Source organism: Neophocaena asiaeorientalis, unplaced genomic scaffold (assembly GCF_003031525.2).
Source record: "Neophocaena asiaeorientalis asiaeorientalis breed wild unplaced genomic scaffold, Neophocaena_asiaeorientalis_V1.1 scaffold185, whole genome shotgun sequence".
In the NCBI taxonomy this organism is placed as follows: domain Eukaryota; kingdom Metazoa; phylum Chordata; class Mammalia; order Artiodactyla; family Phocoenidae; genus Neophocaena; species Neophocaena asiaeorientalis.
In genome coordinates, this window is record NW_020171809.1 from 619,813 (window position 1) to 647,379 (window position 27,567).

The following is a 27,567-nucleotide window of genomic DNA, read 5'->3' on the forward strand; positions in this document are numbered from 1 at the left end:
CTTGTATGGCCGCAGCCCCCCACGCGCACCTGGGCATCATCGATTCTGAACGCCCAGCGCCCGGGCACGCCCACGTTGGTGGTGGTCTCCACCTCCGCCATGTCCGCTGTGCGTGAGCCGGGGATGCTGAAGTAGCGCCGCCCATCACCCGCATTGAAGCCGGCCTGGGGGCGGGTGGGAGAGAGTGGGGGCAGGTGCGGGCTGGGTCCGCAGGTCTCCCTAACGTTCCTGAGACCCACCTCCCGCGGGGGCGGCCTCGTGAGCTGCGGAGCGCTGAAGATTCAGGGGCATCTTCACCGGCCCGCCGTGCGGTCCCCGCCTCCCAGCCACGCCCCACCCTAACCAGCAGCTCCTCCAGCTGCTGACCTGGTTGAGCCCTGGCAGCCCTCCCCCCACCCCTTCCCGCCCACTCCTGGGCTCCCGGGCCTCCCCTAGGACCCAGGGCCAGTGTGACCTCAGGAGAAAGCAGAGAGCCTAGAGCGGGGGGAGGGGCACTCCCAGGCCCTGGGGGCTCGCACTTGACCACCCTCCGCACCTGGGATTTTCTGCTGGCCACTGTCCCTCAGGCCACAGTGCACACAGAACTCTGTCCCAGCTGCAGCTGGCCCTGTCTGGCCGGCCGTGTGGGTCGGGACAAAGGTGCTTTGGCCCGAGAGTGTTTCGGTGGTTCTGGGCCGGGAGAGGCCTCTGCACAGCACTGGGCGGGGAGGGGGGGGGGTCCACCTGCCTCACCAGCTCGGGACAGTCCCAGCCGTGGGGAGCAGGGCCCCTACCTGGGCCGCGATGCCCCCCAGACCAGCGGCGTCGCCCCCGCTGCTGGCGTGCGTGCCCGTGGTCCACGTGATGGACTCGTAGTTGAAGATGGTGAAAGAGAGCTTGCCGTCGGTGATGAGCACGGTCTGGAACGTGTTGACCTGCCAAGCAGGAGGCTGAGCGAAGCCTGCGCCCGTCTCCACCCAAAGACCCCGCCCCGCCCACACTGCAGTCGCCCACTGGTCCCTCCTCTGTTTCCCCAGCGAGATGGTCAGCCACAGGGAGGCCCCGATGACCTCGACCTCCGTCCTCCGCTGTGTCCCCAACGCCTGCCCCTCCCCCCAGTATTATCTGATGACTGGAGAGCGAGTGAAGCCCACTGAGGGGCTGTGGAGGCCACGGACACCAGGAGCAGACAGTTTCCTCTGTGGGTCTGGGGGCACAGAGGGTTCGTGACCACCTGGCCAAATCCACAAAATCATCTCATGTGAGATGAACAGAAAAGTAAAAGGAGAAAAGGGAAAGATAAAAAGGGGAAAGAAGGAAAGGCAGTTTTCAATCGCTAAGTTTTTTGGTTTTCATGGAAAATCCTCCATGAAAGTATTAGCGGGCAGCGTATACATGAGAGGTGCTATTTCAGAATGCGCAAAGGGCGAGACTGTTTAAGAAACGATCGTGGGACGAATAGGAAGCTCTGAAAAACAATTAAATTGGGGCTTTATATCTCTTATGAAAATAAATCCCGAATCGAGTAAGGTTGTAAATGAGGCTGTCGTTGGCCTCGAGGAAAACGTAGGCGAATATGTAGAACGTCTAGGGAAGGACTTTTAAGCCTGACATTTGTTAAAACTGCAGAAACCACAAAGGAGATTTATACATTTGACTACAAGAACTTCCGGATATAAAAAAGTGTCATGAGATCAAGCTGAATGGCAAAGAGTGAAGGGAAAAGTGTGTTTATAACACACACGGCAGAGAAACTGGTGATGTCTTTAATTCAAGTAGAACTTCCACGGATCAATAAGAAAAAGGACAGAAAGATGACAGACAAATTGGCAAAGGGTGTGAACAGAAACATCACGATAGAATACCACTGGCCAAGATTCCCGGTTACTAGAACTCAGAGATGCGTAAAGCTGATAAAACGAGGGCCATTCCTTTCACGCCTGTGGAGCGGTGCGTTTGGCCGGGGTGCAGGGCTACAGGCGCTTCTCAATGTGGCTTGTGCAACTGTGAGTGGGCACAGTTTTGAGGGGAAATCAGACTTGCACAGGCAGCAACCTCCCTTCTAGCAACTCATGCCGGGATGATTTCACAGACACTGCGGGCGATGCAGCACCCTCGGGGCACCCCGTGATGGAGGCAGCAGGCCCACCGGAGTGCAAGTGCCACCACGCCGGGCTGGCACGCAGGCATTGCACACGGGGGCGTCCCACGGTGAAAGATGACAGCAGGGGAACCGAGCAGTCTCCTGCGGGAAGGCAAGCTCGGGTGCCGGGACTCAGGACGAGGAGGGCGTGAGGGCTGGAAGGCCCGAGCAGTGGGAAGGTGTGAGGAGGGCTGGACCGCGGTTGGTCAGCGAGGCCAGTGGAGGGGCTTCGCGAGCTATGAGGCCCAGACGTTTGAGGAGGACGAGGACGTGCCCGAAGCTTAACCACCACTTTCCGTTGATCGACCTGCCCCTGCAGGTGCCCCCAGGGGAGGGCTTCCCCATCTCCCAGCTCCCAGCCTGGTTTCCACCCCGAACTCAGAACCCCGGTTCCCCGTCTCACAAGGCAATCATTTTGGAACTGACGTCTCCGGGTCTGAAAAGAGGAGGACGTTAAGGTTTCCTCTGTCTGCTCAGAGGGGCCCTGGGCGCCTCCTTCCTCCCAGGCGGAGAGGTAATAGGTAAAATGACTCTGCAGAGGTGAAATTATAACATAAAAAATGACGTAGAAGAACATATAAGAATGAGGAAAGTGCCCACAATACTGTTGAGTGAAAGAAACACTCACAAAACAGCACGTTCCAGGTGGTTCTATTTATTTTTTAACGTGTGGGTTGATTCACAATGGGACATGTTGAACAGGAGTTATGTCCTGCTGGTGGGGCTGTAGATTCTTTTTCTCTACTTTTTGTTAAAAAGACATTTTTCTTACAAATTGGCGATAAGAAAAAACAAACAAAACGTACAAAATGTTAGTGGGCTACGTGTGAACAAAAGTTCAGTCGAGAAACTTCTTTGTAGTAATGTTTACAGAAAAAGCCCATCTTTCCTGATTTGCTCGTATACTCCTGCTAAAACCCCCAGCGGTGACGGTTACTCTCACAAGGTACCTGACAAGCAGCTTGCTTCTCTTTGGCCTCTTGGGGGCTGCAGGGTCCATCACCACCTGCACGTCCCTCCCCGCCCCGTCGCCACCTGAGCCGCCGCGGCTGGGGACTCCGGGCTCTGCTCAGCACATCTAGGACCGAGCCCGTCTGCCACCTGTCCCCACCCCTCCCACCCTGTGCCTGCGATGGGAGACCGGGCACCGCCCTCGGGGCTTCTCTCTCCTCCTCAGCCCAGTGTGGTCACACCCACCCTGACTGCTGTGCTGAGCCCTCCAGTCCCTCCAGCTCCAAACCTCCCCCATGTGGCCGAGCCAGGCCCCCAGGCTTGCACAGCATCAGGGAGAGCCCACGTCCTGCTGGCGTGGCGTCCCTGTTACGTGGTCGCTGGTGTCACCCCTGTTAGAGTGTGCCCCACGGGAGAGTCACGTCCTGTGCTCTCTGTCTGGGGCCGCCTCCCCAGAGCCCAGAACACGGCCTGCCCCAGACGTGCCCCTAAAGGAATGTGTATTAAATGTGTGGGCATACCGTCCTGAAAGGCTGCCCGCTCCCCAGTGCTTTTCTCTAGAGAGCCGCCCTCTGTCCCATGCGGTTGTGACCCAGCACCCATCGCGGGCCTGGCCGCAGGAGGTGCCGGTCACGCGTCTGCTGCTGGAAGCGCTATGCCGCCCTCACTGGGGATCCGCCCACCACACTGACCACGCTGGGTAAAGTGGTCAGTTATTCTGGACTTGGCGCTGTGGCCGTTCGGCGTCATCAAGGAATAATGTATTAAACGGAATAAACTTCCCATTTAACCCTTTGAGTACTGAACCGTTCCAAACGGAAACCTTCTAACACAGACCATCTGCGTCCCCCGAGTGAGTGAGGGACGGTGTTGGGGCACTTGGCGTTTCCCTGGACGCGGGTGGTTTCCAGGAGGCCCAGGCTCCATCCCCCCTCCAGCCTGGCCCTGTGACCTTGGGCGAGTGGCTTCTGCCCCTGAGCCCAGCTGTCCCCTCTGGGCACGAAGCCCAGGGATTGCGTCTGGCCCACTCAGCAAGCAGGGGGCCCTGGAGGGAGACCCTGGGCCCCACATGGATGTCCTCCCTTCCCCAGGACAGAACACTCACGGGGGAAGAGGAGCTGCCTCCGAAGAAGGTGACGCGGTACCAGGTGGCTATGAACACCCAGGTGGCGGAGAAGCCTGGGAGCTCGGGGAAGTAGCGCCTGACATCATCTGTGGCCCTGCGCAGCGTGGCTGCGTCGGTGGCCTCCCGGTAGTACACGTCGCCTGCATGCCGGTTGTCCACGTCCGCCCAGAAGGCCGCCACCACGCAGCGGTCCTTGGCGATGGGGAAGGCCACTGGGGTGAACTGAGAAACCTCCTTCAGGAAGGAGACGATCCCGTTGTTGTTCACCTGTCGGGGCAGAAAGCCAGAGAGGGGCCAGATGGGGGCCTCCCCAGCCTCACCCCCTGGGCACCCTCTGAGGCTGAGCCAGCCTTGGGCAGGGTATTTTCAGGGTGGCCTGACAGTTCCTGGTCCCTGATTTGGGATCCCTGGGCCTGCTCCAACCCCTCCCGGACAGGCCGTGGCTCAGGGCACAGGCTCTGACCTGTTTGCTGTACACGGCGCCCTGCACAGTGCCTGGCCTGGGGCTGCCAGCGTGGGGTGGGGATCCCCCAGTGTGGGCCCTGGCTTTGGGCGGTAGGGGGCTCAGACCTGCCCAGTGGCCCCAGCTACTTGGTCCGACTCCCATCAGGGGCCGCAGGAGGGCAGGGCAGTCCCAGCCTCTGAGCCAGGTCTGGAAGGGTGAGGAGGAGGCGTGCTTGCCGAGCAGGAGTGGGGATGGGCTGGGACCACTGTGGACAGGGGAGGCCGGGAGGGCCTCGATGGCCAGGTGGGGCACCTGTGCTCAGGACTCCAGGTAGTGGAGCCCCAGAAGGCCCCTGAGCACAGGAGGTGGAGCGGCATCTTTGTGGTCAGACACAACTGGTTCTAGCGTTGACCCTGCCACTCTCCAGCTATGCAGCCACCAGGCACATTAGGCTTTGCCTCTCTGTGCTCTGGCTTTCCACCTGTAGGATGGAGCAAACACTCATTCTGGCCTCACGGGGTGCTGGGCAGGGTTGAGTGGACTGATGATCACAGAGTCAGCTCTAGACCATCACGATTTATCCTGGGAAGACTGTGGTCAGCCCATGCTTTTAGAAATGACCCTTCAGGTGAGGGCAGGCTCTGTAGTCTACACCAAACAAAAAGGCGGATAAATACACCTCTCTTCTTCTTTTTTTATAAAAGATTATTTATTTAATTTTTGGCTGCGTTGGGTCTTCGCTGCTGCGTGCGGGCTTTCTCTAGTTGCTGAGAGCAGGGGCTACTCTTCGTTGCGGTGCACGGGCTTCTCATTGCAGTTGCTCCTCTTGTTGCAGAGCCCGAGCTCTAGGCGTGCGGGCTTCAGTAGTTGTGACACGTGGGCTTCAGTAGTTGCGGCACGCGGGCTCAGTAGTTATGGCTCGCGGGCTCTAGAGCGCAGGCTCAGTAGTTGTGGTGCAAGGGCTTAGCTGCTCTGTGGCATGTGGGATCTTCCCGGACCAGGGCTCAAACCCGTGCCCCCTGCATTGGCAGGTGGATTCTTAACCACTGCGCCACCAGGGGAGCCCAACAGACCTCTCAAAGGCACCAAAGAGTGAACAAGGGAGCATATTTCAATTCCAAATCTTGGACAAGAAGAGACTGGAGGTGAGGCCAGTACTCAAAGCTCCTTTCCCCCTGAGTGAGTACATCTGCAGATGTAGAAGCGACAGCTGTACGACAGACCTATACTTTTTGTAGCCTCATGGAGGGAAAGAGATAAATGCCAAAACTCGGGGCTAGCTCAAGGTGAGGAACCTGATAACCCCCACATTAAGCTGGGACCTCTAAGGCCTGCCTCATAATCAGGGTGAACCCAAAGTAAGTGGTCCTTATGCAGATGTACACTCCACCTTCCCTTCACCTGGGCCATCCAGGCACTTTGAGCCTGGAACTTAGATTAAGGTGGTTCCTGACAGGGAGCACCCCTAGGTTCCAGGCAGGAGTAAAGAAAAACCCTCCCTGGAGCAAGACGTATCATCTTAGGCCTCAAGTTATTCCTGTAAACATCTGTTCAAATACAAATTCCAGGACACAGTCAAAGATAACCAGACACACAAGGAAGTGAGACACTGCTAACAGGAATAAGCAGAAATAAGAGAAACATCAGATATTGGAATGATCAGACACAGACTATAAAATAACTAAGTTTACTATGTTCAAAGAAATAAAATGCAAGCTCTAAAATTTCATCAAGAGAATACCCAAAATAATCTTGAAAAAGAAGAACAACATTGGAGAACTTATACTTTCTGATTTCATATCTTATCCCAAAGCTACAGTAATCAAAACAGTGTGGCACTGGCACAAAGACAGACAGATAGATCAATGGAATAGAACAGAGAGCCCAGAAAGAAACCCTTGCATATATGGTCAGATGATTTTTAACCAGGGTGCTAAGACCATTCAATGGAGAAAGGACAGTCTTTTCAACAAATGGTGTTGGAAAAACTGGATATCCACATGTGAAAGAATAAAGTCAGACCCTTACCTAACACCATTTACAAAAATTAACTGAAATGGATCAAGGGCCTAAATATAAGAGCTAAAAACATAAAACTCATAGGAAAACATAGGGCAAAATCTTCACAACACTGGCTTTGGCAATGACACCAAAGGCACAGGCAACGAAAGAAAATATAGACAAACTGGAGTTCATCCAAATGAAAACCTTTTGTGCATCAAAAGACACCTTCAGCAGAGTAAAAAGGTCATCCACACATGGGAGAAAATATCTGCAAATCATATGTTTAATAAGGGATGAATAGCCAGAATATATAGTAAACTCCTACAACTCAGCAACAACAAAAAGCCAAACAACCTGATTAAAGAAATGGGAAAAGGGCTTGAATAAACGTTTTTCCAAAGAAGACATACAAATGACCAAGCCAATGAAAATATACTCGATGCCACTAATCATTAGAAACGCAAGTCAAAGCCACAGTGAGCCACCATGTTACACCCATTAGGATGGCTACTATTTTTTTTAAAAAGCCAGAAAATTACAAGCATTGGTGAGGATGTAGCAAAACTGGAACCCATGTGCACTGTTGGTGGGAATGTAAAATGGTGCAGCCACCGTGGAAAACAGTAGGCAGGCAGTTTCTCAAAAAAACTACAAATAGAATTACCACATGATCCAGTAATTCTACTTCTGGGTATATATCTGTACTAGTCTGATAGAGCTGCCATAACAAAATGCCACAGACTGAGTGGCTTAAACAACAGAAATGTATTTACCCACAGTTCTGGAGGCTAGAAGTCCAATATCAAGGAGCCACTAGGGTTGCTTTCTAGTGAGGCCTCTCTTCCTGGTGTGTAGATGGCTGCCTTCTTGCTCTGTCCTCACAGGGCCTTTCCTCTGTGTGCACACGAGGAAGGAGAGAGCTTTCTGGTGTCTCTCATCTTCTTATTGGATTAGGGTCCCACCCCTATGACCTCATTTAACCTCAGTTACCTCCCTAAAGATCCTATCTCCAAATACAATCACATCTGGGGTTAGGACTTCAGCATATAAATTTTGAGGGGACACAATTTAATCCACAACAATACCAAAAAGAATTAAATGCAGGGTCTTGAAAAGACATTTGTATACCCATGTTCACAGCAGCATTATTCACAACAGCTGAAAGGTGGAAACAACCAAAGCTCCATCAAGGCATGAATGAATAAGCAAAATATCATGTATGTATATAATGGAATATTATTTAAAAAGGAAGGGAATTCTGACACACGCTACAACATGGACGAACCTTGAAGACGTTACGCAAAGTGAAACAGCCAGTCACAAAGGGACACATGCTGTGTGATTTCACTTATATGAGGTACCTGGAGTAGTCAAAAATCATAAAGACAGAAAGTAGAATGGTGGTTGCCAAGGGGAAGGGGAATGGGTGACGTAGTGTTTAATGGATATAGACTTTGAGTTTTGCAAGATGAAAAGAGTTCTGGAGATGTATGGTGGTGATGGCTACACAACATGAATGTCCTTAATGACACTGAACTTACACGTAAACATGGTTAAGATGGTCAATTTTATATTATGTATATTTTCCACAATACAAAATTTTATTAAAAAATCATCAGGGGGGCTTCCCTGGTGGCACAGTGGTTGAGAGTCCGCCTGCCAATGCAGGGGACGTGGGTTCGTGCCCTGGTCCGGGATGATCCCACATGCCGCGGAGTGGCTGGACCCGTGAGCCGTGGCCGCTGGGCCTGCGTGTCCGGAGCCTGTGCTCCGCAATGGGAGAGGCCACGGCAGTGAGAGGCCCGTGTACCACACACACAAAAAAAAATCATCAGGATTGGAAATTATTTTTTAAAACCCATTTAAAAGAACTAAGTAGAAATTCTAGCACTAAAACCAAATAACAGAAATTAAGAGAATTTCTGTTTAAAGTAGACATTTAAGAGCAGGTCCGATGGAACTAAAGAAAGAGTGAGTTAACTGGAACTAGAAGACAGCTCAGAAGGAAAGATCTACAATTTAGAACAGAGACAAAAAGGTGGAAAACGAAGAAAAGATCAGGAATATGGGAAGCAGTAAGATGGCCAAATGTATGATATGGAGCAACAGAAGGCAAAGAGATACAAATGCAATAGTTGGGAAACTTCCAGAACTGATGAAAGACATCAGATTGTATATTCAATAATCCCAGTGATTCCCTACCTGGAAAAGACAAAAACAAAGCTATAGAAAATAAATGCTGGAAATGCAGAAAGTCAATGACAAGGAGACACTCTATCTTAAAAGGAGAAAACAGATAAATTACCATTAAAGGCATTACAGGTAAACTGACTGCTGACTTCTCATAAGCAACAATGGGAGCCAGAGAAACAGTGGAATTATATATTCAATATGCTGACAGATATATAAACTGCCAACATGAAGTTTTATACTGAGATAGAATATCCATTACTGCTGAAGGCCAAATAGAGATAATCCATACAAACAAACAAACAAACAATAAATAAATAGCAGACCCCTACTAAAAGAAATTCTAATGGGAACGGGACTGGTGTGGTCTTATAGCTGACCCACACTAAAAGAAATTCAAGTAAAAGGAAATTTAAAGTCAGAGATGCAAAAAGGAAAAAAGGACAAAGAAGTTGTTATGAGGCCCCCATCACCCTGATACCAAAACCAGACAAAGGTACTACATAAAAAGAAAATTAGAGACCAACATCACTGATGAATACAGATGCAAAAATCCTCAACAAAATACTAGCAAACAGAATCCAACAATACATTAAAAGGATCATACACCATGATCAAGTGGGATTTATCCCAGAGATGCAAGGATTCTTCAATATACGCAAATCAATCAATGTGATACACCATATTAACAAATTGAAGGAGAAAAACCATATGATCATCTCAATAGATGCAGAAAAAGCTTTTGACAAAATTCAACACCCATTTATGATAAAAACTCTCCAGAAAGTGGGCATAGAGGGAACCTACTTCAACATAATAAAGGCCATATACGACAAACCCACAGCAAACATCATTCTCAATGGTGAAAAACTGAAAGCATTTCCTCTAAGATCAGGAACAAGACAAGGACGTCCACTCTCACCACTATTATTCAACATAGTTTTGGAAGTCCTAGCCACGGCAATCAGAGAAGAAAAAGAAATAAAAGGAATACAAATCAGAAAAGAAGTAAAACTGTCACTGTTTGCAGATGACATGATACTATACCTAGAGATTCCTAAAGATGCCACCAGAAAACTACTAGAGCTAATCAATGAATTTACAAGGCATATATGTGGAACCTAGAAGATGGTACAGATGATCCAGTTTTCAGGGCAGAAATTGAGACACAGATGTAGAGAACAAACGTATGGACACCAAGGGGGTAAGCGGCAGGGTGTGGTGGTGGTGGTGTGATGAAGTGGGAGATTGGGATTGACATGTATACACTGATGGGTATAAAATGGATGACTAATAAGAAAATAAATAAATAAACATTTTTTTAAAAAAGGAAAAAAGGACAAAGAAGTTGTCATGGGCTGAATGTTTGTGCCCCCTTTCCTCAATTCATACGCTGAAACCTACTCCTCAGTGTCATGGTATTTCGAAGTGGAGCCTTTGGGAGGGGATTAGCTCATGAGGGTGGAGCCCTCATGAATGAGTTTAGTGACCTTAAAAATGAGACTGCAGGGGGCTCCCTTGCTTCTTCTGACATGTGAGAACGCAGCGAGAAGATGGCCATCTATGAATCAGGGAGTGGTTCTTCACCATATACTCTAGATCTGCTGACCCCTTGATCTTGGACTTCCCAGGCTTCAGAACTGTGAGAAATAAACATCTTTTTTTGTTGTTGCTGTTTAAACCACCTGGTCTATGGCATTTTTGTTACAGCAACCCAAGCAGACTAAAGCAGAAGGTTTGAGAATAAATCTACATGAACATCGACCACGTAAATAATGCTTTGCGGAACTGTGCTTGAAAATATAGAGAATTAAAATCCATGACAATAACAGCCTGTAAGTTGGGAGAGTATAAATCATGTCAATGTGATTCAAGGTCACTGTATTTTCCAAGAGAAGGACAATGGCATTAATAAACTTATTAGTGAACACTGATAATTAAAAGCACATATCATACTGTCTAGGATAATCACTGAAAGAACAGAAATAGTGTAGATAGTCCTAACTGATGGGGGGATAAGATGGGATGATTAAAATATTTGACATAAAAGATGGCAAGAAAGGAGAAAAAAAGGAAATATAAAGCAGTGGAACAAAGAGCACAAGAAGATAGACTGAAGCACAAGTACATCAATAATTCATTAACTGGATATGATGTTCCAGTTAAAATATATACTATAAATTAATCAATAAATAAAACGTTAAAATACTACATATAATACCATTCAAATGCTAAGCAAAGGAAACCCGGTATAGTTATATTGTTTTCAGGGAAACTAGACCATAAGGTAGTAAGTATTGTTAGAGATAAATAGGGTTACTTCATAATAATAAAGAAAGATATAACAATTTTGTATTTTTATATACCTAATAAGAAAGCCTCAACATATATAGATGAAAAACTGACAAAAGAAAATAGGTCAATTCGTGTGATGAATTGGGAGATTGGGATTGACATATATACACTAATATGTATTAAATGGATAACTAATAACCTGCTGTATAAAAAAATAAATACAATAAAATTCACAAAAAAAGAAAATAGGTCAATTCATAATCATGGTGGGACATTTCAACACATCTTTGCTAGTAAAATATACACTAGGCAGACAAAAATAATCTGTCAGAATATAGAAAATTTGAACAACATAAATAATAATTGACCTAATATATAACACAAATATAACATTAAAATTTACCACATACTGACCACATAGCAAGTGTCAACAAATTTCAAATGACTGCAAAAAGCATAGAGTTTGTTCTCTGGCCACAGTGCAATTACACTGAAAATCATAACCCCCAAAAGGCAGGAAATTCCTCTGTATATGGAAATTAAGAAATATAAATAACTTCGGACAGAAAGATAACAACAGTGTTATTTAGCAACAATATGTGAAGGCATGGTGAAAGCAGAACTTAGAAGCAAATGTATGGCCACATTTTACCACCACGTTACTAAAGGTCTATTTATAGCAGTTCCTTTTACCCAAGAAAAAATTACAAGGCAGAATAAAAGGTAGGAGACACAGTTTGAAGAGACACAGCAAATATCAGAACCAGACATGATGGGAGGTTGGAATTATCAGACTGGGAATTTAAAACAATTCTGAGTAATACGCTAAGAGATCTAATGATAAAGTAGACGGCATGCAAGAACAGATGGGTAATGTAATCAGAGAGATGGAAACCCTATGAAACAACAAAAAGAAATGTTAGCTATAAAACGCTCCACAATGACTCCGATGGGCTTATTAGCAGACTGGCTACAGCTGAGGAAAGAATCGCTGACCTCGAGGATATTTCAACAGAAACCTTCAAAACTGAAAAGCAAAGAGAATAAAGACCAAAAGAAAAAGAAACGCAGAATAAATTATCCAAGGACTGCTGGACAACTATAAAAGGAGAAACATACATGTAGTGAGAATTCCAGAAGGAGAAGAAAGAAGAGAAAGGAGGAGAAGAAATATTTGAAACAGTAATAACTGAGAATTTCCTCAAATTAATATTAGACCACAAACCACAGATCTAGGAAGCTCAGAGAATACCAAGAAGGAGAGGGGCTCAAATCCCCTAGGCATATCATTTTCAAATCATGGAAAAATCAAAGATAAAGAAAAAATCTTGAAAGAAGCCAGAGGGAAGAAACACCTTACCTATAGAGGAGCAAAGATAAGAATTATACCTGACTATTCCTCAGAAACGGTGCAAGCAAGAAGAGAGTGGAATGAGATATTTAAAATGTTGAGAGAAGAAACCCACCAACCTAGAATTCTGTACCCTGCAAAATTATCCTCAGCGAAGGAGAAATAAAGGCTTTCTCAGACAAACAAAAATTGAGGAAATTTATTGCCAGTAGACGTGCTTTTCAAGGTATGTTAAAAGAAGTTCTTTAGAGAGAAGGAAAATGATATAGACGAGAAATCTGGATCTTCATTAAGAAAGAAAGAGCATAAAAGAAGGAATAAAGTAATAAAGGTAAAATAAAACTTTTATTTTTCTTATTCCTAACTGATCTAACAGATAACAGTTTGTCCAAAATAATAATACCAACAATGTTTTCAATCATATTATATATGCATATGTACGTACATACACATATATATATGAGATATATATATTATAAAACTATAAGACATTGATGAAAGAAACTGAAGGTGACACAAATGGAAAGATATACTGTGCTTATGAATTGGAAGGATTAATATTGTTAAAATGACTATACAACCTAAGGGAATCTACAGATTCAATGCAATCCCTATCAAAATACCAATGGCATTTTCCCACAGAACTAGATCACATAATTCTAAAATTTGTATGGAAACACATAAGACTGTGAATAACCAAAACAATCTTGAGAAAGAAGAACAAAGCTAGAGGTATCACACTCCCTGATTTCAAACTATACTACAAAGCTGTAGTAGTCAAATAGTATGGCACTGGCACAAAAACAGACACACAGGTCAATGGAACAGAATGGAGACACCATAAATAAATTTGCTTACATATGGTCAGTTAATATACAACAGAGGAGGAAAGAATATACCATGGGGAGAAAGACAGCTTCTTCAAGAAATGGTGTTAGGAAAACTGGACAGATATATGCAAAGGAATCAAACTGGACTACTTTCTCACACCATATAAAATAATAAACTCAAAATGAACTACAGACTTAAATGGGGGGGAGAGATAAACTGGGAGATTGGGATTGATATATACATGCTACTATATATAAAATAGATAACGAATAAGGACCTACTGCATAGTACAGGGAACTCTACTCAGTACTCTGTAATGACCTATATGGGAAAAGAATCTAAAAAAGAGTGGATGTATGTATATGTATAGCTGATTCACTTTGCTGTACACCTGAAACTAACACAACATTGTAAATCAACTATACTCCAATAAAAATTATATAAAAAAGACTTAAATATAAGACCTGAGGGACTTCCCTGGTGGCACAGTGGTTAAGAATCCGCCTGCCAGGGCTTCCCTGGTGGCGCAGTGGTTGAGAGTCCGCCTGCTGATGCAGGGGATACGGGTTCGTGCCCCAGTCTGGGAAGATCCCACATGCTGCGGAGCGGCTGGGCCCGTGAGCCATGGCCGCTGAGCCTGCACATCCAGAGCCTGTGCTCCGCAACGGGAGAGGCCACAACAGTGAGAGGCCCGCGTACTGCAAAAAAAAAAAAAAAAGAATCCCCCTGCCAATGCAGGGGACATGGGTCCGAGCCCTGGTCCGGGAAGATGCCACAAGCCAGGGAGCAACTAAGCCCGTGTGCCACAACTACTACAAAGCCTGCACTCTGGAGCTCCTGAGCCACAACTACTGAGCCTGCATGCCACAACTACTGAAGTCCGAGCTCCTAGAGCCCATGCTCCACAACAAGAGAAGCCACGGCAATGAGAAGCCCTCGCACTGCAACGAAGAGTAGCCCCTGCTCGCTGCAACTAGAGAAAGCCCACGTGCAGCAACGGAGACCCAACACAGCCAAAAAAAAAAAAAAAAAGACCTGAAACCATAAAACTCCTAGAAGAAAACACAGGCGGTACACTTTTTGACATCAGTCTTAGAAATTTTTTTTTTTGGATCTGTCTTCTCAGGCAAGGGAAACAAAAGCAAAAATAAACAAATGGGACTTAAACTAAAAAGATTTTGCGCAGCAAAAGAAACTATGAACAGAATGAAAAGGCAGCTTACTAAATGGGAGAAGGTATTTGCAAATTATATATCCAACAAGGGGTTAGTGTCCTAAATATACAAAGATCTCACACAACTCAACATTAAAAAAACTCAAACAAACAAAAAAGATTAAAAATGGGCAGAGAACCTGAATAGATTTTTTTCCAAAGAAGACATACAGATGGCCAACAGACACATGAAAAGGTGTTCAACTTCACATCATCAAAGAAACTCAAATGAAAACCACAGTGAGGTATCACCTCACACGCATCGGAATGGCTACTGTCAAAAACACAAATAAAAAATGTTGGTGAGGGTGTGGAGAAAAGGGAACCCTTGTGCACTGTTGGTGGGAATGTAAATTGGTGCAGCTACTATGGAGAACAGTATGGAGGTTCCTCAAAAAACTAAAAATAGAATTACCAGCAATTCCACTTCTGGATATTTTCCCAAAGAAAACAAAAACACTAATTTGAAAAGATATATACACCCCTATGTTCACAGCTGCAGTATTTACAATAGGCAAGATATGGAAGCAAACTTAGTGTCCATTGATAGATGAATGGATAAAGAAGAAGTGGGATATATATGTATATGTATGTGTGGTGTGTGTGTGTCTGTATATATACATATATATATATATATGATGGAATATTACTCAGCCATAAAAAAGAATGAAATCTTGCCATTTGTGACAACATGGATGGACCTAGAGGGTATTATGCTAAGTGAAGTAAGTCAGAGAAAGACAAATACTGTATGATTTTACTTATATGTGGAATCTAAAAAACAAGCAAATGAACAAACATAACAAACCAGAAACAGACTTGTAGGGAACAAACAGGTGGTTGCCAGACGGGAGGAGGGGTGGGACAGTGAGTGGAACAGGTGAGGGAGACTCAGAGGAGGTACAAACTTCAGTTGCAAAATAATGCGTCACAGGGATGAAATGTACAGCATGGGGCACATAGTCAATAATATCGTAGTAACCTGGTGTGGTGACAGATGGGAGCTAGGTCAATCATAATTCAACTCAAAAAACCCAAAAGCCAGAAAAGAGTGGAAGACAAAAGCTGGAACAAAGAGCAAAGGTGACAAATAGAAAACAGTCACAAGTGTTGTAGATATTAATCCAACCATATCAGTAATCACTCTGAACATCAATCGTCTAAATGCACCAATGAAAAGACAGAGATTGTCAGAGTGGATCAAAAAACAAGACCCACCTATAAGCTGCCTACAAGAAACTCACTTTAAATATAAAGACGCATCTAGATGAAAGGTAAATGGATGGGGGAAAATATATCATGCTAGCACTAATCAAAAGAAAGCAAGAGGGCTTCCCTGGTGGCGCAGTGGTTGAGAGTCCGCCTGCCAATGCAGGGGACACGGGTTCAAGCCGTGGTCTGGGAAGATCCCACATGCCGCGGAGCAACTAGGCCCGTGAGCCACAACTACTGAGCCTGCGCGTCTGGAGCCTGTGCTCCACAACAAGAGAGGCCACGATAGTGAGAGGCCCGCGCACCGCGATGAATAGGGGCCCCCGCTTGCCGCAACTAGAGAAAGCCCTCGCACAGAAACGAAGACCCAACACAGCCAAAAATAAATAAAGAATTATTAAAAAAAAAAAAAAAGAAAGCAAGAGTTGCTATATTAATTTCTAACAGAGCCGACTTCAAACCAAGGATATTATCAAGGATAAAGAAGGTCATTTCATAATGATAAAGGGATCAGTTCTCCAAGATGTCAAGACAATCCTTAGTGTGTATACACCTAACACAGCATTGAACTACGTGAGGCAACAGCTGACAGAACTACAGGCAGAAATGGACAAGTCCACCGTTACAGTTGGAGACTTCAGTAGTCCTCTACCAGAAAGGACATAACCCAACGCAACACCACCATCAAACAGCTAGATATGATCGAAATACCACCTCACCCAACAACAGCCGAAAACACATTCTTCTCAAGCCCACAAGGAACGCTCACCAAGACAGACCACGTTCTGGGCCATAGAACGCAACTTAAGAAATTAAAAAGCGTAGAAATCATACAACATTTGCTCTCAGACCACACTAGAAATCAGCATGGGGTATGTAGTCAATAATATTGTAATGACTTGGTGTGGCGACAGACGGTAACTAGGTGACAGATGGTAACTAGTGGAGATGACTGGAAAATCCCCAATCACATAGTGGTTACACAACACACTTCTATAAACACACGGGCCAAAGAGGAATGTCAAGAGAAATTTAAAGATATTTGAACTAAATGAAAATTAAAGCACACCTTATCCAAAATTGTGGATGCAGTGAAAGCACTGCCTAGAGGGAAATTGATAGCACTGAATGCATATATTAGAAAAGAAGAAAAATCTAAAATCAATGATCTAAGTTTCCACCATAGGAAACTAGTAAAGAAGAGCAGAGTAAATGCAAAGTAAGTGGAATAAAAGAAATAATAAGAATTCAAGAAAAAAATTTAATAAAATTGAGAATAGGTAATCAATTAAAAAATCAACAAAACAAAAGCTGGCTCTTTGAAAAGATCAATAAAATTGACAGCCAGGCTATCTATGACAAAAAGAGGACACAAATTACTGACATCAGAAACGTAAAAGGGAACATCAGTACAGATACTGTGGTCGTTAAAAGGATAATAAAGAGATAATATGAAAAAAATCTATGACCATAAATTTGATAACCTAGATAAAATGGACTGATTCCTTGAAAAACACAATATGCCAAAACTCACACAAGAAGAAATAGAGAATCTGAATAGGCCTGTATCTATTAAAGAAACTGAGTCAATAATTAATAATCTTCCAAAACAGAAAGCACCAGGCCAGACAGGTTCACTGGTGAATTCTACCACACTTAAGAAGAAGTTATACCAATTCTCTGCAATCTCTTTCAGAGGATAGAAGCAGAGGGAATACTTCCTAACTCATTCTATGAGGCCAGCATCACCCTAATACCAAAACCAGACAAAGACATTACAAGAAAAGAAAACTACAGACCGATGGTGCTCATGAACACAGATACAAAAATCCTCAACAAATTATCAGCAAATCAAATCCAACGACGTAGAAAAAGAATTGTATACCACAGCCAAGTGGGATTTATCTCAGCTACGCGAGCCTGGCTCAACATTCAACAACCAATTGATGTAATCCATCACATCAAGAGGCTAAAGAAGAAAAATCACATGATCATGTCAACAGATGCATAAAAAGCATTTGACAAAATCCAACGCCCATTCATGATAAAGACTTTCAGTAATCTAGGAACAGAGGGGGATATAGAATATCTACAAAAAACCTACGGGTAGTTATGAAGGACCCAGGGGCAGGATGGGAGTAAAGACGCAGACCTACTAGAGAATGGACTTAAGGACACGGGGAGGGGAAAGGGTAAGCTGGGACAAAGCGAGAGAGAGGCATGGACATATATACACGACCAAATGCAAGGTAGATAGCTAGTGGGAAGCAGCTGCATAGCACAGGGAGATCAGCTCGGTGCTTTGTGACCGCCTGGAGGGGTGGGATAGGGAGGGAGACGCAAGAGGGAAGAGATATGGGAACATATGTATATGCATAGCTGATTCACTTTGTTATAAAGCAGAAATTAACACACCACTGTAAAGCAATTATACTCCAATAAAGATGTTAAAAAAAAAACCAACACCTACAGGTAACATCATACTTAATGGTGAGAAACTAGATGCTTTCCCACTGAGATGAGGTAGAAGGCAAGGATGTCCCTCTCACCACCGTCTTCAGCATTTGTTCTAGCTAATGCAGTAAGAAAAGGAGATAAAAACCTCTGCTCTGTGAAAGATAATATCAAGAGAATGAGAAGAAAGGCCACAGACCTGGGGAAAATGTTTGCAAATATGATAAAGACTGTTATTCAAAGTATACAAAGAGCTTTTAACACTCAGGATAAGAAAACAACCAACCTTGTCAAAAACTGGGCCAAAGGCCTTAACAGACACCTCACCAAAGAAGATACGCAGACGGCAAATAAGCATATGAAAAGATGCTCCACATCATAGGTTATCAGGGAAAATGCAAATTTAAACAATAATGGGATAGCACTATACACCCATTAGCATGGCCAAATCTGGAACACGGACAGCACCAAATACTGGTGAAGATGTGGAGCAACAGGAACTCTCACCCACTGCTGGTGGGGCTGCATACGGTCCAGCCACTGTGGAAGACAGTTTTCTAAACATAGTCTTACCATAAGACCCAGCAGTTGTGCTCCTTAGTATTTAGCCAAAGGAGTTGAAAACTTATGTCCACACAAATTCCTGCACACAGGTATTTAGAGGAGCTTAATTCATAATTGCCAAAACGTGGAAGCAACTGAGAAGTCCTTTAGTAGGTGAGTGGATATGTAAACTGTGGTACATCCAGACAGTGGAATATTACTCAGTGCTAAAAAGAAATGAGCCATCAAGCCATGAAAAAATAGATGAAACTTACATGCATATTAAATGAAAAAGTCCATCTAAAAAGGCCACATACTATATGATTCCAACTATATAACATTCTAGAAAAGGTAAAACTATGGAGACAGTAAAAAGATCGGTAGTTTGCTAGGGTTTGGGGGAGGGATGAACAGGTGGAGCACGGAGATGATACCACAGTGATGGGTACACGTCACTAAACGTTTGTCCAGACCTACCGAACGTACCACACCAAGAGTGAACCTCAATGTAAACTGTGGACTTTGGGGGATGATGATGTCGTGTAAATGTAGGTTCATCAGTTGTGACAAACGTACCTTCCGGTGGAGGAGGATGAGTAACGGGGAGGCTGTGCGTGAGTCAGAGTGGGAAGATACGGGACCTCTCTGTACCTTCCTCTCAATTTTGCTGCGAACTTAAAACTGTTGTTAAAAAATAGTCTTTAGAAAAAGACAACCCAATAAAAAAAGTGCAAAGGACTTGAATAGGTACTTCTCCAAAGAAGATATACAAATGGCCAACAACCACATGAAAAGACGCTCAGCATCACTGTCAGGGAGATGAAAATCAAAACCACAGCGAGATAACACTTCATACCCACTAGGATGGCCATCGTGGAAAAAGTAGATAATGACAAATGTTTGTGAGGATGTGAAGAAACGGGAACGCTCCTACACTGTTGGTGGAACGCAAGACGTGTGGCCACTCTGGAAAACAGTGTCAGCTCCTCACATGGTTAAGTAGAGAATAACTATATGCACCAGCAATTCCATGCCTAGATATATATCCACATACACCCAAGAGAACTGGAAACATGTCCACACAAAAGGATGTATCGTACACGGATGTCCATAACAATATTATCCATAATAGCCGAAGGGAGTAAGCAATCCTCATTTGCATCAACTAAGGAGTGGATACATTATAAAAATAAATGGAATATTTTTGGCAAGTAAAAGAAATGATGTACCGACACAGGCCACAACACGAGTGAACTTTGAGAACATCATCTTAAGTGAAAGAAGCCAGTCACAAAACACTGCATGACTCCACTTACATGAAACATGCAGAACAGGCAAATCCATAGAAACAAAGTAGTTTAGGGATTGCCTAGGTCAGGGGTGTGCTGGGAAAAGCTGGATGATGGTCACTCAGGGCGAAGGGTTTCTTTCGGGGTGAGGAAAAGGTTCCAAGGGTGATTGTGGTGATGGGTGTACAGTTCTGTGAACATGTGAAAAGCCATTGAATTGTAAGAGGGTGAACTGCACAGGACGTGAATTATACCTCAGTGATGAAGGCGGAAGAGAAAGAAAGGAGAGAAATGGAAAGGAAAAAGAAGGAAGGAAGGAAGGCAGGAGGAAGGTGGCAGGTAGGCGCTCCTGACCTTGGGCCTCGGGGAGCAGGGAGGGCCCAGGAGCGCAGGGGTGCGGGAAAGAGGGGCTAAAGGCTAAAGAGGGAGCTGGCCTCTGCTCTGTCCGCGGCCCCTCCACTCTCCTGCGCTCCCGTAGGCAGAGAAGATGCCCAAATTCGACTCCTGGCGTTCAGACGGGTTTGCAGCGGGGAGGGGAAGCTTCAGGGGCCCTGTGGGTGGATCTGGGCCACGTGGCCTCTGTGTCTGAACGAGTGATCGCTGCCTGCGCGTCCCTCCGGGAAGTGGCTGGGCTCTCCTTCCAGGGGCCCTGCACGTGGAGAGGGCAGGGCAGCACAGACCCCGCCCGCAGGCCCTGCAGCAGAAAGGACTTGGCGTCCAGGAGCCAAGCGGAGCCGGAGCCGGAGCCGGAGGCCTGTCCTTGCCCAGCAGCGCCCCCTGCCCGAGGCAGGGCCCACTGCACCCTCTTTACAAATTGGGGCCCTGCCCGCTCCCCGGGAGAGCTCGTAGGAGCTGAGTGTGATCTGCGGGGCCTGTGACTCTCTGCTCAATCTCCCCACTGGGGCGCGCGGACTTGAACGTGGGCACTAGCAAGGGAAGGGCCCAGCTGGGTGGGTGGCCAAAGGGAGAGGTCCCTGTGCCACGAGCCGTCTCGGTTTTACGTGAAACAACAGCAGCTGCCCTCGAGGGGGGCTCGGCTAACGCCCCGGCACCCGGAGCGCAGCCCTGGCCTAGCGGGACCTCGGGTCCCAGAGGGGCCCTAAGAGCCTGCCTGGTTCGCCGATGGCCCAGCTAAGCTGGGCCCCATGGTGTCCACTGGGGGGCAGCGGCTGTCCGGCTCCAGCGCCCACTCCAGAAGTGGCGCCGGGTCAGTCTGCGCGTGGGCAGAACTGGAAGCACCGGCTCCCCCCGCACCCCCGGCCGCGGAGGGAGCTCTGAGGGACGTCCAGGTTTGTACTGACCTGCGGGGGCTGCTAAGGGTCTGCTGGAGGGTCAGCAGACTGCCGGCTGAAGGGCCAGATGGCAAACACTTTTCACGCCGTGGACCATATACGGGCTCCTCGCATATGCCTCTTTGCCCCTTCTGTTTTTGTTTTCACAGCCCTTTAAAAACACAAATCACACTCGTAGCTCCCAGGTCACGCAGACGAGGCTGGGCGGGGCTCCGTGGGCCGCGCTTTGCGGGAACCCACATGCGCCCACGCCTTTGCTCCGAGCCCTCACGGCCACGATGCGCAGAGGTTCACAACCGGACCCTCCGCAGAAAAAGCCGGCGCTGCCACCGGACGGAGCCCAGCCCGGCCAACTAAGGGTGCCCATCTTTGGGAACAGACTGCAGCTGATGGTTACATGGTCCGGGTCCCTCGGGCAGGTGCCCAGGGTGGGGCTGTTCTCTGATGGGACTGACGGGGATGCCCCCGTGTCCCTCCTCGTACCAGAGGTGGCAATGCAGCCACCACCGTGACCCAGCGAAAGAAAGGGCTCTGCGTTAGGGGCTCAAAATCCACTGCCACACTCCAGGCCTGTGTCCACAGAAGTCGGCCTCGTGAGCCACCTCTGACCCCTCCCAGGCCCTCCATGGGGGTCTCACTGCTGTTGACACTTTGCCGTCACGGTGCTGCCCTTCCAGCCTCATCGGCCCACTCTGGCCACGGCACTGCCACCGTCGACTCCCTGGACCATTTGTGTGTGGCAGCGGTGGGCTGGGGTCTCAAAGGCCCCCGCAGTGCTTAGAGTCAGGTGTGAGACAAGCGTTCCGTGTTCCCCATCTTCTGAGGGCACCTGGTGTCACGAGCCCTGGACCAGCCTCCTCGAAATCATCCCGAAAGGCTTCTGCCCCTGCGGCCTTGCCTGCCCGGGTCCTCGCACCCTGGCCGGGCTGTTTGCTCACCAAACGTGGCCCCAGGAGGGGTTCAGCTCCCCTTGGCTGGCCTCTGGGTGGTGGCCAGGACTAAGGGGGGGTGTGGGTACCGGGTCACACAGCCCTCTTTTGAAGACAGGGACCTGCCCGGACCGTTCCTGGCACCGTGAGGCATCCCTCTCCCTGACAGCAGCCCTGCCTAGCCTGGTAGGTGTGCCCCCAGGGGCAGCCACCATACAGGGGCTGCAGGATTCGAATTTCACGTTCTGTCGGATGGCAGAGTTCCAGGTCCTGGAGACACGGTCACTTGGTTGAGGGCACTGCGTGTTGTCATCCGCGGGGGCCCCTGTGGGGGATGTAACGGTGTCTGTACACGTTACACAAATGCCTGTTGCTTTTGCACCTGAGCCCTCCTGGTGAAAGGTCTGGGTGTGAGCAGAGGGTGGCTAGGGGAGGAGGTGATTAACGGGGCCAGGACGGGCACACTGGCTTTGTGGCTGAGGAGTATTCAACCCGCACCTGGGCAGGACCACCTCAGCCCCCGGGGGAGCCGGGGGTAGGTGACTGCTTTGTGCCCCTAGATCCAGCGCCTGGCAAAGCCCTCACGGCCCACCTGACTCAGGCAGCACTGCAGCTGCCCACCTGACCTGCGCTGGGTTTGCATCCCTGTCTGCGAGCTATGAAAGTGGAAAAACCACGGGACACTCGGGTCACAAACTGCTCTGCTGTGCCTGCCGCCCAGGTGTGGGCCCCGCCCGCCCCGCAGGTAAATTCACGACGGCACACCCTTGTTTGTCTCAGGACACGAATTCATACTGGGCCTCGGGTTCTGTTGTGTGTGATGACTGAGACCACAAATGGTCAGAGACACGGCCCTTAGGCCTTAACCAAACCGGTGGGACAGGCAATCCGAATCGAGTTGAACAGATCCTAAACTGAGAGGCCTGCGCCCCCTCAGGTCACACGTCTGCATGTGGGGAGAGGGATCACAGGATGTCTCTCCATGGCGGGGCAGGGGCTCAACCCTCGCAGCCTGCCTGTGACTGGGGGATTCCCAGCATACCAGATTTTCAGTGTAGAACTGGGAAGGTTTGCGCAAAAGCAGGGTGAGTTTGTCACCCTGATGGGAGTTGCTTTCTGGGCCAATTTACGGCCTCTGTAATCACTGGTGATGGCATCCAAGATCAGCAGGGCGGTCCGCCGGCGTTCGTGCGTCAGGGTGGACGGTGGCCTGGCCTTGGACCACTCCTGGCCTCTCTGGGACCCTGCAAGCCGGCTGAACCTGGGACCCGGGGCTGAACCCCATCTTGCTGCCTGGAGTCCTGTGGGCAGCAAATCACCCAGATTTGGTCCTGGCCTCTGCTGGTCCGATGAATCAGGGTGGCTGATGGAATGGCAGACTCGTGTGAAAATTGGAGCTTGGCCCAGAACAGGTGGGGCAGGGAGGTGGGCCGTGGGGGAGGCCTCTGTGCGCTTTGCTCGTCCGCTCCCTGCTTGGGCCGGGTCTTGGGGTTGTGTTTGCAGAGATTGGCTTCGAGGGACAAAGTGTCCTCTCCCTTGCGGGCAAAGGCAGGCTCGCCATAAGAGAGATGGCTTCCCCGAGCCCAGGGCTTCCAGGCTATGACACAAACCCACAGTCTGGGCTCCATCTGCCTGGGCCCCTCCATGTGGCCTCATGACACCGCGAGGAGAGCCAGGGACACCAAGGCGAACCATATGGTGTGCCTCTCCCTGCACCACGAGTCCCAACGGCCTTCGTTCCCGACCCAGGAGCCTCGCGCCTCGGCCAGCTTCTGAGAAGCAGTGACAGGCTGACCGCTGGTGTGTAAGGAGGGTACCATCAAATCCCAGACCTCAACAGTTTTATGTTGATCACCTTGAAGTTGTATATAACATGGATCTTTTCCCCTAGAAAAACACAACTTACCAAATGTGAAAAGAAACAGAAAATCTATTTTTTATATTCATAAGGAAATTCAATTAATGTTCACAATTTTCCCACCAAGAAAACTCTAGGTCCAGATGGCAGCACCAGTGAGTTCTACCAAACATCCAAGGAATAAGTCCAGAGATACACGAACTCTTCTAGACAGAAGAACTCATTTTCTGAGGCTAGCATAACCCTGACACTAAAATGTAACATGGATGGGCTAACAGCCCAATCTCACATATAAAACTGCCCAAATCTTAACGCATTGTTAGCAAACTGAATCCAGCAATCTATGAACTGGGTAAATAATTAATCATTACCAACTTGGATTTCTGTTAGGAATACAAGCGTGGCTTTACATTAGAAGTCCAATTAATTTAAGTGACCAATTTAACAGATTAAAGGTGAGAATCATATAATCATCTTTATAGGTAGAGAGATGGTATTTACTAAGAGCCAACATCCACATGTGATAAAAATTCCCTGAATACGAGAATAGGAATAGGAGGGGACATTCTAATCTGAAAAAGGGCATCTTGAAAACAAACAGGAGGAAGCATCACATTTAATCGTGAAACGTGGAACACTTTCTTTCTGGGTCCTGCTAACATGCAATGTATCCAACCAGCACAGCAAGGCAAAAAATGAATCAAAATGCAAAATGGAAAGGGAGAAACGCAACTATCGTCAGGTGCAAATGCTACGAACGTGAATGTGGGAAAATCCGAAAGAACCCAGATGATGCAGCAGAATCAGTAAGAGGCTTGGCCTGGTTGTTACATATAAAATTAGAAACGGTAAGAACTCAATTATGATTCCACATTAACAGCAGTAAGTACTGAGAAAAGAAATGAAGAAAAGACACCATTTACAACAGTATAGAGAACAGCAAGTCCTTAAGAATAAATCTAACAAAAGATGTTAGATTTATTGGAGAATGTCAGAGACAATCTAAATAAACACAGGAACGTGCTCTGTTCCTGGGCCACGTGAGTCAACCCAGGTAAAGGTATCAGTTCTCGCATCAGTCTTCATACTCCACGCAATCCCAGTAAAAATCCCAGCAGACGTGTGTCTGTGTGTGTGTGTAAACTGATAAGCCAACTGTAAATTTTATATGGAAAGGCAAAGCCAAGAAGGACCAAGACTTCCTGGAGAAGAAAAGATGGAAGGACTTGCTGGTCCAGGATGGATGCTGTAGTGGACACTGGGCTCTCACACGGAACAGGGATCGGACAGGTGGGCAGAAGGAGGGCCGGGAGACGGCCCAGGCCCCAAACATATTCAAGACTTGGAGGTGATTTTTAAAATAAGGCACAGGACGTCCCCGGCGGTCCAGTGGTGAATCCACTTTCCAACGCAGGGAACGCAGGTTCCATCCCCGCTCAGGGAACTAAGATCCCACATGCCGTGGGCAACTGAGCCCGCGTGCCACAACTAGGGAGCCCGCGCACTGCAACGGAAGATCCCACGTGCCGCAACTAAGACCCAACACGGCCAAATAAATAAATAAAATGTTTTTTTAAAAAAAGGCACAGGGGCTTCCCTGGTGGCGCAGTGGTTGAGAGTCCGCCTGCTGATGCAGGGGACACGGGTTCGTGCCCCGGTCCGGGAAGATCCCACATGCTGCGGAGCGGCTGGGCCCGTGAGCCATGGCCGCTGAGCCTGCGCGTCCGGAGCCTGTGCTATGCAGCGGGAGAGGCCACAACAGTGAGAGGCCCACGTACCGCAAAAAAAAAAAAAAAAGAAAAAAGGCAAAAAAACCTCTGACCATAAAAATAAAGACGGGTACATTTACTGCATTAAACTCAAGAGTACTTATTCACCCAAAGGCGCACCGAAGAGCGTGAAGTAAGGTGCAGAGAACAGGGAAAAGATGTTCGCAACACTTGTGACCTGGTGTATGTACACAACTCCCATGAAGTAACAAGAAAAAAGGGAGCTCAGTAGAAAAGAGGAAAGACTTAACAGGGGGCTTACAAATGAGGCAATCCAGAGCAGCAGCACCTCGTATTCACGCCCGTCTACAACCACCGGGCTGGCAAGCGTGTCCTGCAGTGGGAACACCCGTGGCCTCTGTACTTCACGAGCTGGCGGCGGGTGCGGCCCATGCCCGACAGCCCCACCCCTAGGGCCCACCACCCTCCACGCCAGCGCCCACGTGCACCGGGATGCACGTTCCGGAATGTTCCCAGACAGCACAGTAAGAACGGTCTAAAAGTAGGAACAGCTCCAAATGTCCACCACAGTGAAACAAACAACTTGAAGACGATCTATGTAATTGAACCACGGTGATAATGGACAAAACATGGATGGAAGAACCTGAATAACTTGGAGGGAAGGAGGCAGGTGCAGGCAGCCTTGTCAGGGCTGCACGGTGTGGGCTGATGCAGGTGGAGCGGCAACCACAGGCCTTAACTTGGGGCCGCCGTCCCTCGGGGCTGGCATCACATCTGCTCTTTCGCTGCACACTTACTTTGGGTCCCCTTTTCTGCCCGTGTTTAGGAAAACATAGTCAAGGGTGAGGAGTCACAGTTGGATGGGGGGGGCGCCGCAGGCTGGAGTGAGGGTCCCTAGGGCCGTGGCCATCTGCCAGGTGGGACCATCTGCCCCGCCCTTCCTGCATCCTGCACCCCCGTCTGTCTTCCTCGGCTGGCCTGGGCCCCCTGGTTCCCCCACAGGCGCTCTGCCCAGTTTCCTTCCTGCCTTTGAAGTCCGGTGCTCAGGTGTGTGCGGTGTGTTTAGAGGCCTCCCCTGCCCGCTCCCCTCTCGCCCCCACCGGATGGCTGCCGCCCTCCCCACGGGGCGGGGCCAGGTCAGAGCAGGGCCGGGGCCACCTGGGCAGGGGCGTGCCTGGACTGTCTTCCTCCAGGGGAGAACGTCTGAACCTCCGGTGGGGCGGGCGGGGCTGGCGGCGCGGGAGGGGCACGGCACCCCTCCCCCGCACCGGGATCCCTCTCCTTCTTCAGGGCCAGCGAATGCTACTCCCACAGAATATCAATCCCACTATTATTATTTTTCTCCTTGCAACAGCACTCTGTAGAACGGGCAACACGTCGGGAAAACAGGAGAAAGGACTCGATCCCGACCCCCTGCCGGGCACCAGCGTGCTCTTCAGCCACTGACATACCGGAAACCTGACGTGGGCCGGCCGTCGGCTGGGTCCGGGCCCTGCAATGTGCCGCCCCGCGCCCGCTGCCCCTCGGGACCTGAGGCCAGCCAGGTGGGCCTGGGCTGCTCCCCTGGGGAGGCCCCGAGGCCACAGCAGCAGGAAGGGGGCCCGCGGGGCGTGGAGGAAGCCTGCCCTTGACCTGGGGGTGCGTGTGGCCCGCAGAGGGAAAGGCACCCAGGCCTTTCTCACAGGAGGGGCCGGCCCTCCCTCCGCTGGGCCAGGAGAAAGCGCAGAGAGAT

General features: G+C 48.3%; 1 protein-coding gene across 1 annotated transcript in view; it reads right to left on the minus strand.

The window, feature by feature from the left end:
* The window catches only part of SNED1 (sushi, nidogen and EGF like domains 1), an 86,844-nt gene that overhangs the window by 50,168 nt on the left and 9,109 nt on the right, over positions 1-27,567 (minus strand). The window contains exons 2-4 of the mRNA XM_024760412.1: positions 4,179-4,466; positions 774-914; positions 2-164 (exon numbers count right to left, since the gene is read on the minus strand). Coding sequence (XP_024616180.1) covers positions 2-164; positions 774-914; positions 4,179-4,466 — 592 coding nt within the window. The remainder of the gene's footprint in view (position 1; positions 165-773; positions 915-4,178; positions 4,467-27,567) is intronic.